A 23,905-nucleotide genomic window follows, 5' to 3' on the forward strand; every position below is an offset into this window, starting at 1 on the left:
TTATAAATCTGGATGTATCTGTTACAGTATACACTGTTAAATGGCACTTACTGTAGTCTGTAAAGATTACTTGTATTCCTTATGAGTACTCTGTTGATTTAAATTAGTCTGTGCTAAGTGCCAGACTATTGCAAAGCAGTTTGTATGATTCTAGATTGTCCCATGAGCCTTAATTACTAATGACCTGTACAGGAGGTACAGTATGTGGTGTGTCCTAATTAGGCCAACATTAAAAGCTTATTCCGGAGAACGCCTACCTGCTTTAAAACAAAACTTTATACTTATTTGTTTAGCATGATGTGATTAAAATAAATTACTTGCTGTTCAATTAGCCAGCTGGAGATGAATGTGTACTGTAATTCAGAATGCATTCGCTGTTTTCTGCCTCAGGTATCCAATTGTAATATTTTCACTTTCCGTTTTCTAGTAACAAGGTTTTGATTTGCCTTGACTTTTGTTAATGTATAATCGAACGTACTAGCCACGTCATAATAAACGTACGCTAACGTTAAGACAGTAAAGGTTCTTTGAGTGATTACACCGTGTCCATTGCTTTTAGCAAATTTATTTTGTAATGTGGGCATTTTATTTTCAGAGCATAGTCAACAGTAATCCACACATTTTGCTGGGTGAGAACAGCTCATTTATGCAAAAGTGTGGTATTGTAAGCACTTTTATTTGTGTAATTCACATGCTTTTAAAAAAAGAAAAAAATGTAGTTAGTTCTGCAATCACTACCGAACCTATAAAGAGTGTAGGCTTTTATTAAACAAACTGTACACTGCAATACATTTTGAAATTAAAAAAAAAAAAACATGCAGTCCTTGGCTTTTTTATGCTTTACATTTCCATCATCACACATTATTATGGTTGTACTCTTTACCTTCACTTAATAATAAAAAGAGTTTCTACAGTGTCCCTTGAGCACCATCGATCTTACACTGATATTCATTTCTGCTCCTCACTAATCAAAGTAGTCCTCTATATCGATATTGGGGTTCAGAAGGTCCTCCCCGTATGCAGACAGGTCCATCTGGTTCAGGATCAGGTTTTCAAATGTTTCCTCCAGGTCTGTGTCCCCAATGAGCACAGCGCCCATCATCCTCCCGCGCTGCATGACCACCTTCACGTACTCATGACCTTTAGTGCATCGAAGCAGCAGCTCGTGATCCCTGCCCAGGCCCTGAGCGTTGTACTTTCCCAGTAAGACCACCTGGAAAACACAGAGTGGTACATGTATGTGCATGGGAGATCAGAGATGTTTGGTCATTCTGGGGGAAAAAAATGCTTTTCATTTGTACACATTTCCAGAATGAATTCATCGCACAGGCCTATTGAACTGTTTCTGAAGAGGTGTGAGTTTTTTTTTTATTTTACTTTATTTATATATAAGAAATACAGTACTAAAAGAAACAAATGCAATGGCAAACGTTTTTACTATTAGTCTTTTTTGGAAGACAGAAAACCACTTATTTGACTGAAAGCTTGGACATAATAACCAAAACCTCTGGACCCAGAAGACTGGAAAGCATGTTTCAGGACATGCCATGGATCATACTCACCTTATGATTGAAAAACTTAGTGATGTGTGCAAAGAGCTCAAAGCAGAAGTCCATCTCAATAGACTGTCCCAGTGTATCTGCTGCCATGCACTTCGCTGCGTACCATCCCATCTGCCTGGCTTGTGTCCACAACCTCATCTAAAAAAATACATACAGAACATGACACACACACTTTACACTGAGTGTCTCCAATTACTGTGTATTTACATTGTAGTTACTTAGTAAAACAAATACATGCATACTTGTTATTATGCACAGTTACAATGTACTTAATGTGTAAAACCTTTTGCACATAATCCTAACCCTTTTCTGCTACAACTGCATTTCTATATATATATATATATATATTTACACATTAAGTGCATTGTAACTATGCATAATAGCATTGTAATTGTGTAAGTACATGTGTATTTACTAAGTAACCACTGTGTAAATACACAGTAAATCAGAGACACAATGCACAGTGTGTTCAGAGCAATATCTCTGTAGTCTTACCTGCTGCCACAGAGAGCTGGGCTCCCATGCAGTTGTGCACACATCTCCAGCTGCATAGATGTCAGGCTCCGAGGTGCACATGTGTTCATTGACTTTAAGGCCACAATCTTCAGCTACTTCAAGCTACAACATCAAACAAATAAATTAAATAAAGCTGTATGAACAAATTAATATTCCAGCAGCATTTTAAATGAAAGAATATTCAAAAATGTGTTTACATTTTGAAAGAATATTTGAACATGAAAAACTTGTTACAACTTCACATTAACAGAGATGTTGTATAAAACTTTGCAAATGGTCAAATCATATACTGTATATATACAGTATTGTTCTTTTACCAATCTAAAAACTAAAAGGTTTTCGAGCACCATCCTGTGGCCACTGAGTGAACAGTATGGAAATATGACCTACTATTCTTTGACTGTCAGTTCTTAAGCAGATTTATAGATTTGAGTGGTTTACCCTGCAGTTCAAAATCCAAAAGCACATGTCACAAAACACTGCGTGCATTGGTCAAATTATATGCACGCAGTGTTTTGTGACATGTGCTTTTGGATTTTGGATTAATGTTGTAAACACACACATACATATGTATATATATATGTATGTGTATATATATATATATATATATATATATATATATATATATATATATATATATATAGAATTATATAATGTGTGTGTTTACAACATTACAATGCTGAACTATGGAAGGCTGCAGTAAACAGCAAAACTGAAGTATCTATGCTTACATTGTTACCTCTGACAAAAGGCTCAGTATTTGGGATAACTCCGGTTGCACTAACAATGAAATCACAGCCATACGTCTTCCCGTTGGTTAACTGTATGTACACTGGCCAAAGCTCTGGAGGTTTGGAAAAAACAAAACAAACAAAAAAAAAAGTTGATCTGCAATACATTTGAACTGGATTCATGTTTTAAAAAGGGATAGAGGGCACATTCTTAATATCCCATATACACTTCTCTCCAGTGTACATTTTTTGACATGCAATCTACAAAGTCACCACCAGATAGGGATGAAGGGTCTTTTTATTGCTCATACTGCATTAAACAAAATCCAAAATGTGAGATTGTTTATACCCAAGAACAAAATCATTCAATTACAAATACTGTACTGAACTAATGAACCCCTAAATGCATGAGCGCACTCTGACATGCACCTTTATCCAATGAATCCTAAATGCATGAGCTCACTTTGACATGCACCTTTATCCAATGAATCCTAAATGCATGAGCTCACTTTGACATGCACCTTTATCCAATGAATCCTAAATGCATGAGCGCACTTTGACATGCACCTTTATCCAATGAATCCTAAATGCATGAGCGCACTTTGACATGCACCTTTATCCAATGAATCCTAAATGCATGAGCGCACTTTGACATGCACCTTTATCCAATGAATCCTAAATGCATGAGCGCACTTTGACATGCACCTTTATCCAATGAATCCTAAATGCATGAGCGCACTTTGACATGCACCTTTATCCAATGAATCCTAAATGCATGAGCGCACTTTGACATGCACCTTTATCCAATGAATCCTAAATGCATGAGCGCACTTTGACATGCACCTTTATCCAATGAATCCTAAATGCATGAGCGCACTTTGACATGCACCTTTATCTGCTGTTGATTCTGTTTGATCTGAACCATGCTCTGGGAATGCCAGGGGTGTTTTCATTAACTTTGTGAATTCCTCCTGTTGGTATATTTGACTGATTTCACACTGATACTCAAAGTGGACTTTGTGTGAAACCTGAAAAACAAAAACACTATTAATAAGGTGCCCCGGGGAAAACAACGTACTAAAAATGTGTTAATAAATACCAAGTATCAAAGTATCAAACCGTTACTGTTGGTAAAACACAAATCAATGGATGTTATTGAATGTAAGCATGACTAATAACACACTGCTGGTTTTGATTCCGTTTTTTAACACTGGGTGTTGGAAACATATGCTCCATATCTCTCACCCCAGTTCTGAATCTAATCGAGAATTTGGGTTGAAGAGGGTGGTGAAAGTCTTCATAACTGTCCTGTTGAAGTGTGTTTAAGATATACCACAGACAAGTGCAGAAAGCTTGTACCTGCTGCGACAGGTCGACTAGGAGCTGTGACAACCCCAGAGGAGTTAATACAGATACATTGAATGAGCGGACATTGAGTGGCCTACTTTTTATTATTTGTCATGTTTATTTTTGATAAATGGGGAAAATATATGCTGTCACTGAAAGTGATGTCTTTGAAAGTTAATTAAGTATTTATTTATATGTGTCGGCTCTGAGAAGGTTTGCAGCAATAATCGATTGCCATGATGTTATCAGAAGATTTGTTCAGTCTAGTTTATTTGTTATACTGTATTATCATCAATAACCATGTTTTATACCATCAGACTGCTAAATGACTGATTGAGTATCTGAAACCACTCTATATTTCCAATATATAACATGCACTATAACCCACCAATGCCTACAGTCCGGTGGAATTGGCATACTATAGATAACTCTAGGGTGTGACAGCTCATTTTCCACAGGGTAAAGAAAAACACAAAGCTGCAAACTCATGTGCCTGATTATTTTTAGTATCCTAAAACAATGACCTCTTTAGTCCCTTTCAGTTTTATTCCTTCATGCCAATCGGGGCCCAGGGCGCTGCCAAGCTCTCCCCTTTCAGCAGCACTTTGTTCCTGGTGTTCAGGACCTAGAACAAAGCAAGCTGGAAATAAACTGCGATTAGAACACGCGGTCACAGGTGCATTCAAGGGTGATCCTTAAGAGCAGCTCAAGTCAGAGCAAATGAAACCCTGAGAGAACACAGCCTTTCTGCACAATACAAATGCCAATTTCATTCCTTTAAATAAACAGAGAGGAAAGCCTATCGATACATGCAGGATGTAAGCAATGTGCTGGTTAAACAGACTTTAACACTGAACCAAGACCGTGGGAGTGGCCTGCATCATCAGAAGTGATCAGGAAGAAACAGAAGTACAAGTAAAGGGGAGCACTGGTAATGTTGCTAGTGCTAATAACACAAGCTTACCTTCGGTGCTGTATTTAGTCCTTTTACAAATTGCTGGAGCCTTCGGCTTCGCAGATTCCAACTGAGGAACTAAAAAATGAGCTGCTCCAGCATCAAAGAATGTGTTTCCCATGGCTTTATCCTTTACAGCCCAGATCACTTCACATCCCTCTATTTCATACCTGGTGAGGACAGCAAACACCCTGTTAAGCTAATGCCAAAGGAACCTGCAAAACCAAATCATTTAATCACACGCTCCTCGTCTTTGAGAAACTCTGTGCTCCAATCCTCTCTCTGTGTCTGGGGACTCCTTTCTTACTTGCTTGTTTATCAAACCACATGAAAGGTACTTACACAAGCTCCAGAGCTATTCCTCCATTCCCCACCACGGCAATTCTTCTGGCACTGGACAAACGTTTCTGAAAAACCTGCATGCAAACAAAAGCAACAAACAGGGCCCCACTATTAATGAGATGCAGGAAATCGATTGTCACTGACAGAGTAAGTACAAGAAACCTCTGGAGCACTGCTGCGTATTGCCAGCAAATCAAAAGAGAACTTGAACAGAAGTGTCAGCTCAGTGAATGGAGATGGCTCTTACCTATACAAAGCCCTGTATACAGTGCACTGGGACTAGTTTGGGAATTCTGGAGGTCCCACTAGGGGTGTAATGATACCCTAATGGCACAGTATGAAATGTATCACGATGCTGTACCTGTCGCGGCCCTGACTGGCTGCTTGCATGATGCATAATAAGATCAAATGGTCATTTAACGATGGACTCTTGTTAAGAAACAAAAATTACATGAGATAGGGAGGGTATGTATTCATACCAACTAAAACACACTTTCGGACACAAGAAGTAAAGACTGTCTCGTCGATACGTGATGACTCGTTACAACCCCAGTGCTCACACTGCCTGCCGTTCTTTACCTGTGCACTGTCTGTGTCACGGATTCCAAGCACGTGAGGGTTGCCGTGGGTGATCAGCTTTGGTCTCGCTCCTGCACATATGCACAACTTTTCATATACATAACGTCTCCCATCTTCGGTGCATACTGTCTAAAATCCCCCAAAAACAAGCATGTTAAAAAAAGATCACCACAACAAGGTTAGTTACAGTACCTTAATGTATTACCATCAACGTCCACACAGAGGCAGTGTTGAGGACTTTTTCCCTTTAACCCTTTTCTCCTTCAAACCTAGCTAACCACTTTAAAAATATATATATATATATATCAATTATATATATATATATATATATATATATATATATATATATATATATATATATATATATATATATATATATATATATATAATCTCAATGTAACCCCCCTCAAATACGTAACTAAATAAATAAAAAAAAACAAGCTTGCATTTTCAGGTAAATGCATAGTTTTAAACTCTGATCTGGTGGATTGGTATATTTTAGTGCTGGCTGTATATATATATTTTTTCCCCCCAATCCCCTCCCTCTGACTCTGCCTGTCCCCACTGTTCTCCTGTACACCACAACACCCAGGAGACTCTGCGAGAGTAGACTGAACTGCCGAAGTATGCTAAAGAGCTTCCAGATCAGAGCAAGAAGTGCCGATAGATAGATAGATAGATAAATAGATACATAGATAGATACATACATACATACATACATGAAATCTAAAAGCATCCTGAAAATGCCTGGGTATCCATTTGGCTAATTACAACTTATAAACAAGGCCTATTTAAGATCTAAACATGGGCTACATGGGTACGCTACAATGTTTGTTGTTTGTAAATTACATAATGTACCCGTCTGATTTAAGTCTAACACAAACATGGCAAAAGGCAGCAAGGTAAAAAGTAATCTGGAATGTTTTACAATACTTAAAGGTATAAAATATAAAAGCACTTGTGTAGAAAATGTCTTTGTTAATTGTGTGATGAGTGCATTCCAAGAGGAGATGTACTACCCAGTCTTGTCAATACGTCCAAGCAGCCCATGTGCATGTGGTAATTGATTAACTGACCGCCCCAACTGACAAGTTAAGCTCAGATGTGCTGCTGGACAGGAATGTATTGGAGTCAAGGACCATCGGGTTAGGGTATTGTGTTCAAGTGCTGGCCACAGTTATTGACCTTGTGTCCATGTGGTAAGGGAGAGAAGCGTTTGAAGCCTTACCCTTTGTTAAAAAGACTGTGCTAAATTTAGATTTTGTATGGAAGCAGTAATAGTGAACAGTTTACTGTGTCGTCTTTCTTATGCATAATTCCTGCCCACTCGGACACTTGTCACGCTACTCTCTTACAAGGACCTCCACAATCATTTACAGCAAACCTCAATGCTATTATTGTGAGCTTCATTAGAAATGAGAATACTTATCACCAGGCAAACTACCCTTAAAAACAAATCCATTCTTGTTTAAGTAAGAAGCAGTAACACTTCTGGAAATGCCTGATGCAGTGAACATGAAAAGCAGGTCTTGTAACACTCCCAGAACCTGCAAGAGATCATAGTGACTGATCTGTGAATGAAACCACATGCTTCTGCTTGTAATGCTAGCGGGTGCACAAGCAAAGTGCAATAGATTCATTATCACATTCGAAATGAAATGAACACACGCACAAGACGTGGGTCTACATATACAACTTCTTCTATATGTCCAAAATGTAATAAATATTAAAAGACATGTAACTACAAAAGCTATACATATCTATCTATACAAGGACATTGTGGGCCACTACTGAACACTACAGTAGGAGACGCACAGAGTTTCTGATTTATTGATTATTGATTTATTAAGTGGTAGCGAACAGTATTATGAAAGAAAAGCAAACCGAGTATTAAGGGAAACAAAGAAGGTGCATTTGTTACGTGCTGGTCTGCTGCCAGTGCCTTCACTGCAGACTGGATCACTCGGACATTCGGGTTCCTCTCTTCCAAGAAACTGTGGGGCTGCTCTTCCACATCAAAATCTTCTAGAACTTTAGAGACCTTCCAGTTCAAAACAAAGAATGGGGTGAGAACTTACTGTAGCAGAGACTGAGTGAGGAGTGAGGAATAAGGTTAGGGTTAGGGTTAGAACTTACTGTAGCAGTCTCCCTGGCAGAGACTGAGTGAGGAGTGAGGTTAGGGTTAGAACTTACTGTAACAGTCTCCCTGGCAGAGACTGAGTGAGGAGTGAGGTTAGGGTTAGGGTTAGGGTTAGAACTTACTGTAGCAGAGACTGAGTGAGGAGTGAGGTTAGGGTTAGGGTTAGGGTTAGAACTTACTGTAGCAGAGACTGAGTGAGGAGTGAGGTTAGGGTTAGGGTTAGAGCTTACTGTAGCAGAGACTGAGTGAGGAGTGAGGTTAGGGTTAGAGCTTACTGTAGCAGAGACTGAGTGAGGAGTGAGGTTAGGGTTAGAACTTACTGTAGCAGTCTTTCTGGCAGAGACTGAGTGAGGAGTGAGGTTAGGGTTAGAACTTACTGTAGCAGTCTCCCTGGCAGAGACTGAGTGAGGAGTGAGGTTAGGGTTAGGGTTAGAACTTACTGTAGCAGTCTCCCTGGCAGAGACTGAGTGAGGAGTGAGGTTAGGGTTAGAACTTACTGTAGCAGTCTCCCTGGCAGAGACTGAGTGAGGAGTGAGGTTAGGGTTAGGGTTAGAACTTACTGTAGCAGTCTCCCTGGCAGAGACTGACTGAGGTTAGGGTTAGGGTTAGAACTTACTGTAGCAGTCTCCCTGGCAGAGACTGACTGAGGTTAGGGTTAGGGTTAGGGTTAGAACTTACTGTAGCAGTGTCCCTGGCAGAGACTGAGTGAGGAGTGAGGTTAGGGTTAGAACTTACTGTAGCAGAGACTGACTGAGGTTAGGGTTAGGGTTAGGGTTAGAACTTACTGTAGCAGTCTTTCTGGCAGAGACTGAGTGAGGTTAGGGTTAGGGTTAGGGTTAGAACTTACTGTAGCAGTCTCCCTGGCAGAGACTGAGTGAGGTTAGGGTTAGGGTTAGAACTTACTGTAGCAGTCTCCCTGGCAGAGACTGAGTGAGGAGTGAGGTTAGGGTTAGAACTTACTGTAGCAGTCTCCCTGGCAGAGACTGAGTGAGGAGTGAGGTTAGGGTTAGAACTTACTGTAGCAGTCTTTCTGGCAGAGACTGACTGAGGTTAGGGTTAGGGTTAGGGTTAGAACTTACTGTAGCAGTGTCCCTGGCAGAGACTGAGTGAGGAGTGAGGTTAGGGTTAGAACTTACTGTAGCAGAGACTGAGTGAGGTTAGGGTTAGGGTTAGAACTTACTGTAGCAGTCTTTCTGGCAGAGACTGAGTGAGGTTAGGGTTAGGGTTAGAACTTACTGTAGCAGTCTCCCTGGCAGAGACTGACTGAGGTTAGGGTTAGGGTTAGGGTTAGAACTTACTGTAGCAGTGTCCCTGGCAGAGACTGAGTGAGGAGTGAGGTTAGGGTTAGAACTTACTGTAGCAGAGACTGACTGAGGTTAGGGTTAGGGTTAGGGTTAGAACTTACTGTAGCAGTGTCCCTGGCAGAGACTGAGTGAGGAGTGAGGTTAGGGTTAGAACTTACTGTAGCAGAGACTGACTGAGGTTAGGGTTAGGGTTAGGGTTAGAACTTACTGTAGCAGTGTCCCTGGCAGAGACTGAGTGAGGAGTGAGGTTAGGGTTAGAACTTACTGTAGCAGTCTCCCTGGCAGAGACTGAGTGAGGAGTGAGGTTAGGGTTAGGGTTAGAACTTACTGTAGCAGTCTCCCTGGCAGAGACTGAGTGAGGTTAGGGTTAGGGTTAGAACTTACTGTAGCAGTCTCCCTGGCAGAGACTGAGTGAGGAGTGAGGTTAGGGTTAGAACTTACTGTAGCAGAGACTGACTGAGGTTAGGGTTAGGGTTAGGGTTAGAACTTACTGTAGCAGTCTCCCTGGCAGAGACTGAGTGAGGAGTGAGGTTAGGGTTAGAACTTACTGTAGCAGAGACTGACTGAGGTTAGGGTTAGGGTTAGGGTTAGAACTTACTGTAGCAGTGTCCCTGGCAGAGACTGAGTGAGGAGTGAGGTTAGGGTTAGAACTTACTGTAGCAGAGACTGACTGAGGTTAGGGTTAGGGTTAGGGTTAGAACTTACTGTAGCAGTGTCCCTGGCAGAGACTGAGTGAGGAGTGAGGTTAGGGTTAGAACTTACTGTAGCAGAGACTGACTGAGGTTAGGGTTAGGGTTAGGGTTAGAACTTACTGTAGCAGTCTCCCTGGCAGAGACTGAGTGAGGAGTGAGGTTAGGGTTAGAACTTACTGTAGCAGAGACTGAGTGAGGTTAGGGTTAGGGTTAGGGTTAGAACTTACTGTAGCAGTCTTTCTGGCAGAGACTGAGTGAGGTTAGGGTTAGGGTTAGAACTTACTGTAGCAGTCTCCCTGGCAGAGACTGACTGAGGTTAGGGTTAGGGTTAGGGTTAGAACTTACTGTAGCAGTGTCCCTGGCAGAGACTGAGTGAGGAGTGAGGTTAGGGTTAGAACTTACTGTAGCAGAGACTGACTGAGGTTAGGGTTAGGGTTAGGGTTAGAACTTACTGTAGCAGTCTTTCTGGCAGAGACTGAGTGAGGTTAGGGTTAGGGTTAGGGTTAGAACTTACTGTAGCAGTCTTTCTGGCAGAGACTGAGTGAGGTTAGGGTTAGGGTTAGAACTTACTGTAGCAGTCTCCCTGGCAGAGACTGAGTGAGGAGTGAGGTTAGGGTTAGAACTTACTGTAGCAGAGACTGAGTGAGGTTAGGGTTAGGGTTAGGGTTAGAACTTACTGTAGCAGTCTTTCTGGCAGAGACTGAGTGAGGTTAGGGTTAGGGTTAGAACTTACTGTAGCAGTCTCCCTGGCAGAGACTGACTGAGGTTAGGGTTAGGGTTAGGGTTAGAACTTACTGTAGCAGTGTCCCTGGCAGAGACTGAGTGAGGAGTGAGGTTAGGGTTAGAACTTACTGTAGCAGAGACTGACTGAGGTTAGGGTTAGGGTTAGGGTTAGAACTTACTGTAGCAGTCTTTCTGGCAGAGACTGAGTGAGGTTAGGGTTAGGGTTAGGGTTAGAACTTACTGTAGCAGTCTTTCTGGCAGAGACTGAGTGAGGTTAGGGTTAGGGTTAGAACTTACTGTAGCAGTCTCCCTGGCAGAGACTGAGCGAGGAGTGAGGTTCAAATCATCTGCACCAGCATTTCATATACTGATACACGTATTTGGAACAAGCACCTCACAAAGTAAAAGTATACACAATATAACCGCAACCACTGTAAGCACTGTGTGCTGTACAAGCCTTCTTTCCACTGTGCACATGTTTCTGTTGTCAAACAGTGAGGTGGCTTGGCTATGTCAAAGTTTAACAGTCATAAAGTTGAAATGTGTAAGAAATGAATCAGAACCTAACGCCACCATCACATCCATTTCGGGGTTAGCCCAGGACAGTTGATTTTTGCCCAATGCTTCAACATCGATGCTGGGCGAATCTGGTTTGCCCATGCCATTAATTTGGGCGAGTCTAGTTTCGTCAAAAGCTTCAACACCAATGCTTGGCCAATCTAGATTTGCCTCTGCGAATTATTTGGGCAAGTCTAGTTTTGCATTTCTACACTCTTCCCTGCCAGCATCCAGGTGTGTGTCGGGGTACCTGCCTCGCCTCCACTTCTGACAACAATGTAGCGACTGTGCGCTGGGTTTCCAGCGCCGGTGCAGAAAAGGCAGGACACCAGGGCTGGTTTTCAATAGTGGTTAAAAACACTCTTTTTATTAGCTCTCTCTCCCAAAAAGTTAAGTCAAAAAGTCTTGCTCCTCCATAAGAGCACAAAACTGCATCACACCTCCTGGGTTAAATACATGGTAATTAAACCCTGTGCAAAAAAAAAAAATCTACTTTATTCTACTTAAAAGAAAGTACTTACTAAAGTCTTCTCTGTATCTTCTGGTTTAGTGTCTAAGGTTCGTTACAGTACTAGGACTCAACAAGGCATCTCATACACAGTAGTGGCTTTTAATCTCTTACCTGTTTGAAATTTGTTACAGCTTTAATTAGAGGGGACGCGGTGAGTAGGATGATTTCATCAGATGGAAACTGGGAGGCAAGCTATAAAAAGACAAAGGTTTTAGTTACATGTAAAACACAGGAAGTAAATGACAAAGTAACACCTACAAATCAATGACATTGTGGCGTAATAAAGTAAGGGTCAAATCTCGTACACTTGACTTACAATAACAATTTACAATAATAACCGTGAGCTTTCTGAAAATGTAAACGGACATTCATAACATTAACAGAATGTGCACCATTTTACCACAGTCGTGACACAAACAAATTATTGCTACTTTTTAGTTTCATATTTCTGACCGTACAGAACTTAAGTTAAATGCGGTTTTCAGTTAAACTCAAACCGCTAACCTGCTCAGCACATGTGACCCCTGCGATGCCTCCACCCACGATTAAAAACTTGCACTTCTCCGATTCTGCAGCCGCCATCGCTGTCAGTATTTTTCTTTGCAAAGCTGAGTGTAACCGAGAAACCGTGGATTTGAATGACCACTTCCGCGGTGTTCAGTTTACACGGGCAACGCTGTCAAAGATATATCAGAAACTAAGAATGCTTAGGTTCATGATATTATTCAAACAACCAATCGGTGTGTGAAGAACAACATGCGCTGTGTAATTTCAACTCAAACACAGTAAACAGCCGGATTTTAAAAGGAGTTAGAAAAAGCAAAATGAAACTACGGTGCTCTGAGAAGGTCAAACGTCATCAAGTAAAAGGCGAATGCTTAAATGCTTCCCCAAAGCATTCGAGTGGCAACAATGACAGCGTAAAAGCGTTACGTAAATAAAGCGTGGTTGTTATGATTTGTTGGAGGGTGTGTGTGACACAAACGGTAGTAGAAGACATGAAAAAAACAAAAACCTGAAGGCCTGTTTAATTAAAAAATGACTCTGAATTCATGAACATTTGAACCAACCCTTATATTTTTAACAGAGTATGTAGTGGAGTGCTGGAAATGAATTGGTCGTGACAGTGCTGATAAACATTCTTGTAGGGATGACATAAAAAGCCATGCCATAAATGATAAATATTCTGGCATATTATTCCAGCTTTTATAATATATCTTTTTTTTTTTTTTTCCAGGCCAGATGCTTCTGCCGTCTATTTATAACATTTGACGCAGGTTCCACGATTGGGTTGCATTTCATTTAGACAAGGTGTATCAGGCTATGCAACAGAAAGAGATTGGAGATGACACTACCTGTCTGTGGTTCAAACCAGAAGGAATGCATAATTTATTTGCAAAATGTTTTTTTTTTTTTTTGTCAATAAAATTGATTGGGGGTGGGTGATGATGAGTCGGGGAAAAAAACATTTTAGCATGTTAATGTAGACTGAACCTAAAAAAGATACCTTTAAAAATAATGATTGAGATGTAGGATGCAATTTAGTTTGTGCCTTTACAAGTAACAGACCCATGGTTGATTTGGAATGGGTATGTTTCATTTAATATAGAATTGAATTGGTAAATGTCAGTCCAGAAATCACAGCATGTTTTGTTGATATATCATTTCATACAATGAAATGAGTACTGTGAAGGAGAGACAAGCATTTAGAGACACAGAATTCATTGAAGTGAGTGGATTAGCTATAAGAGTAGACTCTCATAAAAGTACTGGGTATATTTCTTTCCATATGAATTCTCACAATAAACTATTTTTTAACAGCTTAATAAATGTTAATTGTTTAAAACATGACTAAAAACAAGCTTCCCTCTTTCAAACTTTATCAAAGTTTTAGTTTGTTCTATTATTTGGTATGCAGCACCTGAATTTAAATTTAAGGTAATGCTTTTATTTAAAGGGCAATTTGTTAGTGTATTAACTGTTTATAAGGGAACTAACTTACACTCATAGACAAGACCGCTGTGAAGAGTTTCAAGGTTCTAAAGTCCTGTGAGGTGATCTATGAGGTTTATAAAATAATAATAAAACAGGATAACAGGAAATACAATTATTCATAGTGCTTGCATAAAATAAATCATACATAAATAACGTGCTGGTGGTTTAGATCCTCTAAAACAAATAGCACTGCAGAAAATGAGGAGAACGCTTGGACGCTGATCGTGTCTGTCTGTCACACTGTACACAGTGAACACAACAGCGCTCTCGATCTTCACCAGACTTTTATCATACACCCCTAGCCTCCTGTAGAGGTTTCCGATTGCATTTGGCTCTTGTCTGAAAAACTCTCGGTTTTATACCAGTAATTGTGTGATTATTGCATGATTAGGCCCCTCGCTCGCTGCACCAGCATCCCCACATTTTGGCTCGTTGTTCATAGCAGGATTAGGGTCATGCCAGGTAAGGAGACACGGCTCTGAACCTGCATCTCCACCCATCACCTCTTTTCAACAGGCAGCTGGTGTTCACAAGGTACTGAACCTCGCTGTCCACTTCTGACCTGTAGGGAGCGAACCAACCCCAGTCATTCTTCCTCCTTAGACGACAAGACCTCAAATGTCAATGTACCAGCGCCTGAATAATGACTCAGCAGCGCCTTTACAATGTGAGCCACTGAACTGTAGACCTCTGGCTTTGATATTATCTGTTATCCAGGTCCAGTTTGCATATGTGTTACACTGTAATGGGCTTTGCGAAGTAGTGCTGGTCAAGGTTTAACAGTTTAACTGAAGCGCTTGGTTCTGAAAGGGTATAACAGTAGCATAATTAATGTTAAGGAGCAGTAATTTGCCTTAATTAAAGCAATGTAATACAGTATCTGCTTTACCCTTAGCAGAGTACTCTCTCGCGACACTGTAGGCTATAGAGTACTTTTCTATTACTTGTAATATTAGAGAGCTCAAATAAGCGGTGTACCGGGGATGGAAATAAGACTCCCACTGCATAGCAGTTTGACCCATTCCTGGTTTTACTGTGAGTTTAATAAGACACACCTGAGCATGTTACCTATACACACTGTGGCTAATCAAGCTCATAGTAAAACCTGGAGAGAGTGAAACTGCTATGCAATAGGAGTCTTATTTCCATCCCTGGTGTACTAAGGGCAGCTTAAGGTAAGAACGTTACTTCACAGGTCAGTGCTCTGTTGGTATAGTACCGATTTAAATAATAACATGCTACAGTTTCCTAGGCATTGTGTTCACTGTTTTCATCAATTTACTACACGTGTGATGTATTACATTGTAGTATTTGTTGTTCGTTTTACACACAAAAAATGGGTTACTGGAAATTGTTGTCACAGTTCCATTTAAAATACCAACTAAAATAACTTTTTAATAAAAAAAAAAATCTATTTAAATGATTATTATTATTTTTAAATATGAAGGTATGATGGACAAAACCTTTCTTCTGTGGATATTTAGAAGCTGGTTTCTGGGAAAGCTTTTGACTCAGAACTTTTGGGTAAATCTGTATACGCCTTCATAATTGTGGTGGAACAAAAGCCGCACAATCCCAGATTGTTATAACAAAGCATTCCCCCCAAACCCCACTGTCAATAGACACAATAGCACAATATTAGAAATAATATTTACGAGCGCACGTTAGTGTGATGTGCTGTGTTAGGCAAACACCCTTTTAGTTAATACAATAAAAATAGGCTGGAAAGAGTCACACATTACACACAGTTTAGGGAAGGCTGATCTGATGCTGTTATGCTGCTAAAATCCCCTTAACCAAAGATATCCTGATTCCCTTGGGATCCAGATGAATTGCTCCTACCACCCCCAGTGTCCTCTCTACTTATAACATTGTGTGATGCAGTTAAATTCAAAGAGAAGTTAACTGACAGACCATTAAGTACCTGTAAAGCCAATTATTTATGCTGCCAGAATAATTACGCCCCCAAATAAAAAATAAAATAAAACACAACACGTCAACAGCCAATAATCATTATGAGTCACAATACATTAATTTGTTATTTAAGGGTCTGTGGCTTTCAGATTCTCTGGTGCATCTAATATTTTTCATGTGGTATACATCGTTGTTGGGTTTCTTGTCTTTCATGAAAGGAAAGACCGCTTGGATGAGTAGACCTTGTACACTTGCTCTACCGAGTAGCTCTCTGTTCTGTATTCATTGCTATTATTAAGGGGATCAGTAAGTCACCCTTGAGGGGAAAACACCAGCAGCATTACTATAGAGATAATGTATTTCCATCAGTCCCGGTTTAGATCATTTAAATGGATCCAGTTGTGTTAAATGTGTCTAACCATATATTCCAAAAAGGTGCCATGGGAGAAATGTACACAGTATAGCGTCATTGCCAGTCACTGGCTTCAATTTGTCTCCATTGCTGGGTGCCGATTAGGTGTCATGCTTGTGTCACCACATCCACGCCACCTTATCAAGCAAATGGCCAGCTTTGTAGATTGGTTCACCTGCATTTCAACCTTGGAGACTGATTTCCTCTCCTCCCCCCTGAAACATCTATTTGATTTATTCTGGTTTTACGGGCTCTTTTGTAAGGGCCATCCTCTAGGGAGTCGTTTCGGATTTCGAGTGGCTTTCTTATTCTATAAAGGCCTGTAAATGACATGCATATATTTGTATCGCTGTTAAGGACAGTCCACCTCTCATTTTTGAATCTGTACTTACTGTACTCTCCACCTGCAGGGCTTGCCTTTCCAATGGGTTGTGATGCCAGTTCATTACAGGTTGTAAGAAGACATTCACGAGGATTTCACATTATAAAACATTTGTCTGGTTTTAAAAGTAACTTTTAGTGCTGTGCCATTGAGGATCCTATGATGAAGTAATCCGTGTTACTGATGTGATGTGCCATCAGAAATGCCTTTGCTCGAGCTAGTAAGCAGTATACCACAGGGTTTTTAGAGAAATTTAGCACAAGGAGCATGCTGGCCAAGTGTAAAAAGGAACTTATTTATTTATTTGACCATCTGTGTAAAGTTTTTATATACTTGAATAGCCTCAACAGAGCTGTCAGTATCATGTCTAAACTCTGTACAGATATATAATAAAGAAGAAAAGTCATTGATAAACTGAAAACTCACTATTTTAATAATTAGCTACAACACGGCTCAAAGCCAGGTAATACTCTGGGCCGCTGTGCAGTATCTATCAGTGTGCACTCGTGCGTCACAGTCAGCACGACCGCTGTGCAGTATCTATCAGTGTGTACTCGTGCGTCACAGTCAGCAGGACCGCTGTGCAGTATCTATCAGTGTGTACTCGTGCGTCACGGTCAGCAGGACCGCTGTGCAGTATCTATCAGTGTGTACTCGTGCGTCACGGTCAGCAGGACCGCTGTGCAGTATCTATCAGTGTGTACTCGTGCGTCACAGTCAGCAGGACCGCTGTGCAGTATCTATCAGTGTGTACTCGTGCGTCACAGTCAGCAGGACCGCTGTGCAGTATCTATCAGGGTGTACTTGTGCGTCACGGTCAGCAGGACCGCTGTGCAGTATCTATCAGTGTGTACTCGTGCGTCACGGTCAGCAGGACCGCTGTGCAGTATCTATCAGTGTGTACTCGTGCGTCACAGTCAGCAGTCAGCAGGACCGCTGTGCAGTATCTATCAGTGTGTACTCGTGCGTCACAGTCAGCAGTCAGCAGGACCGCTGTGCAGTATCTATCAGTGTGTGCTCGTGCGTCACGGTCAGCAGGACCGCTGTGCAGTATCTATCAGTGTGTACTCGTGTGTCACAGTCAGCAGGACCGCTGTGCAGTATCTATCAGTGTGTACTCGTGCGTCACGGTCAGCAGGACCGCTGTGCAGTATCTATCAGTGTGTACTCGTGCGTCACGGTCAGCAGGACCGCTGTGCAGTATCTATCAGTGTGTACTCGTGTGTCACAGTCAGCAGGACCGCTGTGCAGTATTTGTTCCAGCTTCCCTTGTGTTGCCATTGCTGACCATGTTGCAATCTGAAAGGTTCGTTGGTATTGTAGAGGTATCATATTGGCATTTGCCAACTTTTCTGCAAGGAATCAGCAAAAACAAATGAGTGACATGTTAAAGCACTGAGCCATTCTGGGGATAGACTCTCAAGAAATGTCTTCCCTGCTGGAACAGTATCAATAATTAACAAACACACTCAATTAAATGTAAGATCAACATGAATTGGGTATGCAATCATCATCCACTAGTACGGGGGCAGTGACTGCCACCACTCAAGTACTTTTTCTTTAAATGAAAGTAACCATTAAAATAGAAGAGATATACAGACCATTTAATCATGCCTGCATTTTTTTATGTGAAATTATTATTATTATTATTATTATTATTATTATTATTATTATTATTATTATTATTATTATTATTATTTTATTTTATTTTATTTTTTGCTGTTGTAATTTCTATGTTAAACAAGACGCATTCATTATGAGCTAAATTTGTGTGGGGTCAAACAGGCCCACTGGTGGTGATTCAGCGCGTTGTTGAAGTAATTTAAACTAATGGCATGCTTTGCTTTGCAGTAATGTTTGGATGGGGTGCGTAATGGATTTCCAGTACACTCAATGGCCACAGAACATAAGCTCACCAGCTAATGGGCTGTAACCTATGTAAAATATGATTACCACTTTAAAAAAAAAGTGCATCAAATTATAAACAAGAAGCGGATTCGGCATCCTATTCACAAAAACCTCAAGGACAGTTTCAAGAACTGTTTTAAAGCACATTTGAATTAATGAAATCAATCTTTTTTCCAACTTCGAAAGCCAAACACAAACACACACACTTCCACCATTTAAGTATGTTAATGTGTCAGAAAGCTGAGGGTAAATCAGCACTACTTCATTTGTGCATGCTAACAGCTCATTATTACTGTGATAACATATTGCAACAAACCAACCGAGCGAAGCTAGAAAGGGTAACGGAATCCATTCATTAACAAAAGGGTTTGATAATGTCATACACCAATCTGTCAAACACATTACAATTGGAAGAGGCAGCAACGTTTTTCCTGAGAATGTTTCCCATAGTGTAGTTTTGTCTTTATTTTGCACCTGTTCGGGCCTGTGTTTCATAGCAATAGTTTTGTGTTCTGTACTGTACATACACCGTTTTAAAAGCAGGGATTTGTTGCTGTTGTTTTCCTGAAAGGCAGGGTACTGAGTAGAAAAGGCTTGTTCGGGGCTGCATACAGCATTGCACAGGAAAGCGCTCGCTGTGTTTGTGTTGCTTTGCATGGCACAGTTCCATTGCTCCTTTTTTGGGGCAGGAAGCTTTAAATAATGCATGCGGATTCATCTTGTTTTCTAATTTACAGATGTTAAATGTTTAATGAATATTTTTGTGTAGGCCTATTTCATGTTGCTATGCCAGCACGCCTCACTTGTGTGGTGCAGCGCACATTGTGTAATACCTGAATGCACTGGACTCCATCACTGTGACCAGCTCATTACGAAGCTGACTCAAACCCTTTGTTCTTCAGAATTGAGCAATTCCTCTGTGTTTGTTTTTTTCTACAACCCTTTAACAATAGCTTCCGTGCTTCATCACATCGAATAAAGATATTGACATTATCAAAAGCTTTTTAAGTCTGACCTACAATGTATATATTTTTATGTAATATATTTATCTCTGAATGTTTTGATAATGATAAGCACACAAATTATGTATTTTCAATTTCTTTAATTAAAAAAAAAAGATTAATACAGCTCTTTTAATTTGGACCCCCTCCCCTCCCCTCCCCTCCCCTCCACCAATTATTTACAATTCTAAATGCTTAATCAAGAAGTGAAATTAAATGCACTCAATTTATAAACAGTGTACACTTAAAAACACAAATACAGTAGTCTTAACCAGACACGTCACAACAAAAAAGGCACTGGTAGTTTACAGTTTAAAAACAACTACATTTATTATTTATTTTTTCTTTTTGTTTTGTACAGAAAACTACGATTGATTTCCATGACTACGCCGTGTCCTAAAACGGTATATATTTCAGAGTTTCTCTGCTGAGTGGAGCCAGTCCGGCCCTCTTTCCATACGTGTTGGAGCCCACATTAGTCGGCGTGTAGACCGCGCCGATGCTGTTGCTGGATCGGACGAGGAAGTCCGCTAAGCGTTGCGTCACGCAGGTAGCTGTGTTGCACCTCCTCTTTTCCATATGACCTCTGAAAATGAAAAACAAAACTTTTTTTTTTTAAATAAGCCATTTTTAATGTTCTCATTAAAATAATAAATAATCCAATGCAGAAATACCATTTTAGTCCATGTCCAAAGTCAAAAATTGGTTTCTATTCAGTCCAAAAATATTAGTAAATGCTCGAATTCTCCAGCCACACTGATGAAGGCACTTGCCGAAACAACAGTTTCCTATGAATTCAAGCTTATATTCTTCATTGAGTGGTTTGAGATGATGGGAGAATAATTATAAAGCTAGACCTAGCCTTAATGCATATAGTCTATGTAAACATCAGAGGATGTTGCAGATTGAATACGATATGTTGAGACAGGTTGGAAAAATGTCACTTGTATTTCTTTGTGCTTGGTTTGACCAGTCTTCCATGCTTATTTCAAACATTTTTGTAGGAAAAAGGCACTGACAAAAAAAAAAAGTTGTACATTCAAAACTGTATGTAACCACACTCATGAACAATATTCCCCTGTACCTTAATTCTGTTTAAATGTTCGTCATGGGATGTAATGTCAGATGAAAGTTCTCACACTAGGATGTCTTTTTATTGAATCCAGATCTTTTAAAAGGAAAAGCCTCTTGTGATTGACAGGACTGTACAGTGTAGAGCTCGGATGAGGTCTAAACATGCAGCTTTATTGACTGTACAGTGTAGAGCTTGGATGAGGTCTAAACATGCAGCTTTATTGACTGTACAGTGTAGAGCTCGGATGAGGTCTAAACATGCAGCTTTATTGACTGTACAGTGTAGAGCTTGTATGAGGTCTAAACATGCAGCTTTATTGACTGTACAGTGTAGAGCTCGGATGAGGTCTAAACATGCAGCTTTATTGACTGTACAGTGTAGAGCTCGGATGAGGTCTAAACATGCAGCTTTATTGACTGTACAGTGTAGCGCTCGGATGAGGTCTAAACATGCAGCTTTATTGACTGTACAGTGTAGAGCTCAGATGAGGTCTAAACATGCAGCTTTATTGATTGCTTTCAACGCCTTCATGTAAATACACATACTGTAACATTTGAGTAAAATCTTTATATCAACTGGGAAACATTACCTGTAATTCTTAATGTTATTAAGACATTACCAGTTCATTTTGTATTATTTATTACTACCCCAACTCGATTCATTAGTAACAGTTATAACTGAGATAATGACACACGACTCTGTACTCTGCAACAGAGAACTCTGTCATTACTTTGGTAACTGTCGCCTGGTTAATATAAAATGCAGCTATGCTCATTGCAAAATACTTTGTTAAAAACCTGATCCTATACACATTTCATGCATTAGTTTGTGTTACATTACAAGTCGACAAGCTTAATCCATGACTCTGAATAATGGAAACAATTCAAGAAAACATTTCAAAAGATCCAGCTGATTCAAAATGAAATTCTATCTTTTTTTTTTTTTCATATTTCCTTTGTAATCAGTTACAGTAAAGTCTGGTTCCTTAATACACAGTTCTATATACAAATATAATATTGCAAATGGAAACATGTAGCTGGTCATGATCAACCATGCATTTTTATTTTTAACTGAAGAGGACATCATAGTTCAGTTTCTAAGACTAGCATGCTTCTATTGTAAATTTATAACTATATATAACTATTATATATGTGTGATGCTGACACACAACTATTATACATGTGTGATGCTGACACACAACTATTATACATGTGTGATGCTGACACACAACTATTATACATGTGTGATGCTGACACACAACTATTATACATGTCTGATGCTTACACATACATGTGTGATGCGACACACTTGCGTTATCAGTCAGCATCAACATCCCATGCAGTGCACTGTAGATAGCAAGATGCGCTCATCTGCGGCGCTGATGCTGCACAGACGCGTTGCAAAGTAATTGAGAAATAGCAAAGCAACCCCGGTACCTCTTTGCCTTGACGGACTCCTGCTCTGGCTCTGTAGCGGTGAGGCTGATGAAGGAGTTTTTTGCGAAGCCAGGCAGCAGCCAGCTCTCTCTGCCTGGTCGAACATCAGACTGCTCCCTTGAATCAGGCAGGGGACAAAGAAACACATTAAAATACTGCCTTAATGGTTTCCAAAGAGAAAAAGAAATCACAGTCACTTCATATTGCAATACTAGGGGATATATATATATATATATATATATATATATATATATATATATATATATATATATATATATATATATATATATAATTAGTTGTCTTATTTTGTGACAAGGTTCCATACTCAAAAATGACAAATAGAAGATACATGTATCCGCATTAGAGGAAAGAAAATTGAATGTGCAATCTGAAGAAAATGATTCAAATAAGAAGTTATGAGATTGGAAGGTACAGCTAGTGAAACAGAAGTATATGTATTTAAGTCTAGTGCAATATGATAGTTTTGTTACTGAATGCAGTGTGTTACAGACCTGTTTGTCGGGGTGGCGCTGAGACAGTTTAGAGTCATAGACAGCACAATGAGAACAGTAGACAGCCTCAAGTAACACATTGTACACTTCTGAAAACCAGAGCAATCATCACAGTATCATTAATCGTCCTGACAATGAAAGCAATTACAAAACCTATGCAAAACTGCATACATTTAAAGCAGAAAACCAGCCTACAATAATATAAGCATCTTTTCAATAAGATTGAAAAATGACTATCAATGCCCCATAATTAAACATTCAAAATGTATAAGCTAAACATGAGCATGTGCCTGTAGGGTTCTGTACCGGTAGAAGGAATCTGTGCTATTTAGAATTCTACAGCAGGTAGGCACACAAATAAAGGCATTCACTTACTATTAGTATCTTGGAATCAGGGTTAAGTAAAGGAACAGGTCCAGCCTAGTTCTGCAGCAGGGTCTGGTGTGTGCTGGACCTAGGCTTCAGTTTCTCTGAGCTTCAAGAGATTGCAGGAGTTATATATGCTTCACACCTTACCCACCTGTGACATCACCCAATCCAAATATAGCCTGTGATTTAGATGTACATAGAAAGAGGGAGCTACGAGAAGCTGGAGACACATAACGATCAGAGCATCGTCACTGCATCATCATCATCATCATCATCATCATCATCATCATCATCAGCAGCAGCAGCAGCAGCAGCAGCATTTGGTTTTTCCAATTGGATCATTTTTCAAACTGTACGGTTAGGTATTCCACTTGCTTAATCTTATCGGTTTACTAGTATGTTTTAAAAATATGTATTATTATTATTATTATTATTATTATTATTATTATTATTATTATTATTATTATTATTATTATTATTATTTATAATAGACTGTTGAGATTAAAACAAGTCCTCAAAAAATACCAGGTCAAAAAATACAAACACCCGTTACACATCATTAAAAGGGTAGCTGTGCATTGTTATTGCCACTACTCTGTGAGATTGTTGCACATTGATGCTTTTAAGCACTCATCTAATTGATTGTACAGTATCAAAGTGATGTGGAATCTCTTTAGAAAATTAAATACCTAGCTCATGCAATTCTAAACAAAGTAAAACAACAACAGCATTTTTAAAGGAACATTATATTGAGTACATCTGTAAATGCAGCTTGCATTTTGTGAATAATTACTTTATTTACTTACATAACAGGGCACACAACAATATTATTTTAGACAGGAATATAAATATAAAAGCAGACTTATACTTTTAAAAACGCAAAAGGTGTGTACATTTAATCAAAATCTACTTATAGTAAGAGACAGGTCTCCTGGCTTCTG

The 23,905-nt window shown here is 39.7% G+C and overlaps 2 protein-coding genes across 3 annotated transcripts; both read right to left on the bottom strand.

The window, feature by feature from the left end:
* Positions 1-549: 549 nt before the first annotated feature.
* On the bottom strand, positions 550-12,824 carry pyroxd1 (pyridine nucleotide-disulphide oxidoreductase domain 1). Of its 2 annotated transcripts, none has more exons than XM_034032879.3 (12): positions 12,465-12,824; positions 12,072-12,152; positions 7,954-8,073; positions 6,033-6,161; positions 5,454-5,527; positions 5,121-5,281; positions 4,681-4,781; positions 3,699-3,837; positions 2,810-2,922; positions 2,058-2,180; positions 1,563-1,700; positions 550-1,213 (listed from the first exon to the last, which is right to left on the bottom strand). In XM_034032879.3, exons 1-12 carry the CDS (start codon positions 12,540-12,542, stop codon positions 965-967), a joined length of 1,506 nt encoding a protein of 501 aa, XP_033888770.2. In that variant the 5' UTR covers positions 12,543-12,824; the 3' UTR covers positions 550-964. The 2 variants fall into 2 exon arrangements, with proteins under 2 accessions (XP_033888770.2, XP_033888769.2); XM_034032878.3 differs by having other exon boundaries at positions 4,681-4,796; positions 12,465-12,823.
* Positions 12,825-19,771: 6,947 nt separating this feature from the next.
* LOC117419514 (islet amyloid polypeptide-like) lies at positions 19,772-23,055 on the bottom strand. The gene is made up of 4 exons (XM_034032307.2): positions 22,971-23,055; positions 22,596-22,684; positions 22,084-22,200; positions 19,772-20,158 (listed from the first exon to the last, which is right to left on the bottom strand). Exons 2-4 carry the CDS (start codon positions 22,673-22,675, stop codon positions 19,969-19,971), a joined length of 387 nt encoding a protein of 128 aa, XP_033888198.1. The 5' UTR covers positions 22,676-22,684; positions 22,971-23,055; the 3' UTR covers positions 19,772-19,968.
* Between the last annotated feature and the right edge of the window lie 850 nt (positions 23,056-23,905).

The sequence above is a fragment of the Acipenser ruthenus genome, chromosome 14 (genome assembly GCF_902713425.1).
Source record: "Acipenser ruthenus chromosome 14, fAciRut3.2 maternal haplotype, whole genome shotgun sequence".
Taxonomy (NCBI): Eukaryota; Metazoa; Chordata; class Actinopteri; order Acipenseriformes; family Acipenseridae; genus Acipenser; species Acipenser ruthenus.

What these genes read in the sequence shown, in the direction of transcription:
- LOC117419514 (XM_034032307.2), bottom strand. Translation starts at nt 22,675, where the DNA reads ATGTGTTACTTGAGGCTGTCTACTGTTCTCATTGTGCTGTCTATGACT. An exon ending in AGCGCCACCCCGACAAACAG is followed by an intron (nt 22,201 to 22,595) that starts GTCTGTAACACA and finishes GCCTGATTCAAG; the next exon opens with GGAGCAGTCTGATGTTCGAC. An exon ending in GAGTCCGTCAAGGCAAAGAG is followed by an intron (nt 20,159 to 22,083) that starts GTACCGGGGTTG and finishes TTTCATTTTCAG; the next exon opens with AGGTCATATGGAAAAGAGGA.
- pyroxd1 (XM_034032878.3), bottom strand. Translation starts at nt 12,542, where the DNA reads ATGGCGGCTGCAGAATCGGAGAAGTGCAAGTTTTTAATCGTGGGTGGA. An exon ending in GGAATAGCTCTGGAGCTTGT is followed by an intron (nt 5,282 to 5,453) that starts GTAAGTACCTTT and finishes TGTCCTCACCAG; the next exon opens with GTATGAAATAGAGGGATGTG. An exon ending in CTAAGTTTTTCAATCATAAG is followed by an intron (nt 1,214 to 1,562) that starts GTGAGTATGATC and finishes TGTGTTTTCCAG; the next exon opens with GTGGTCTTACTGGGAAAGTA.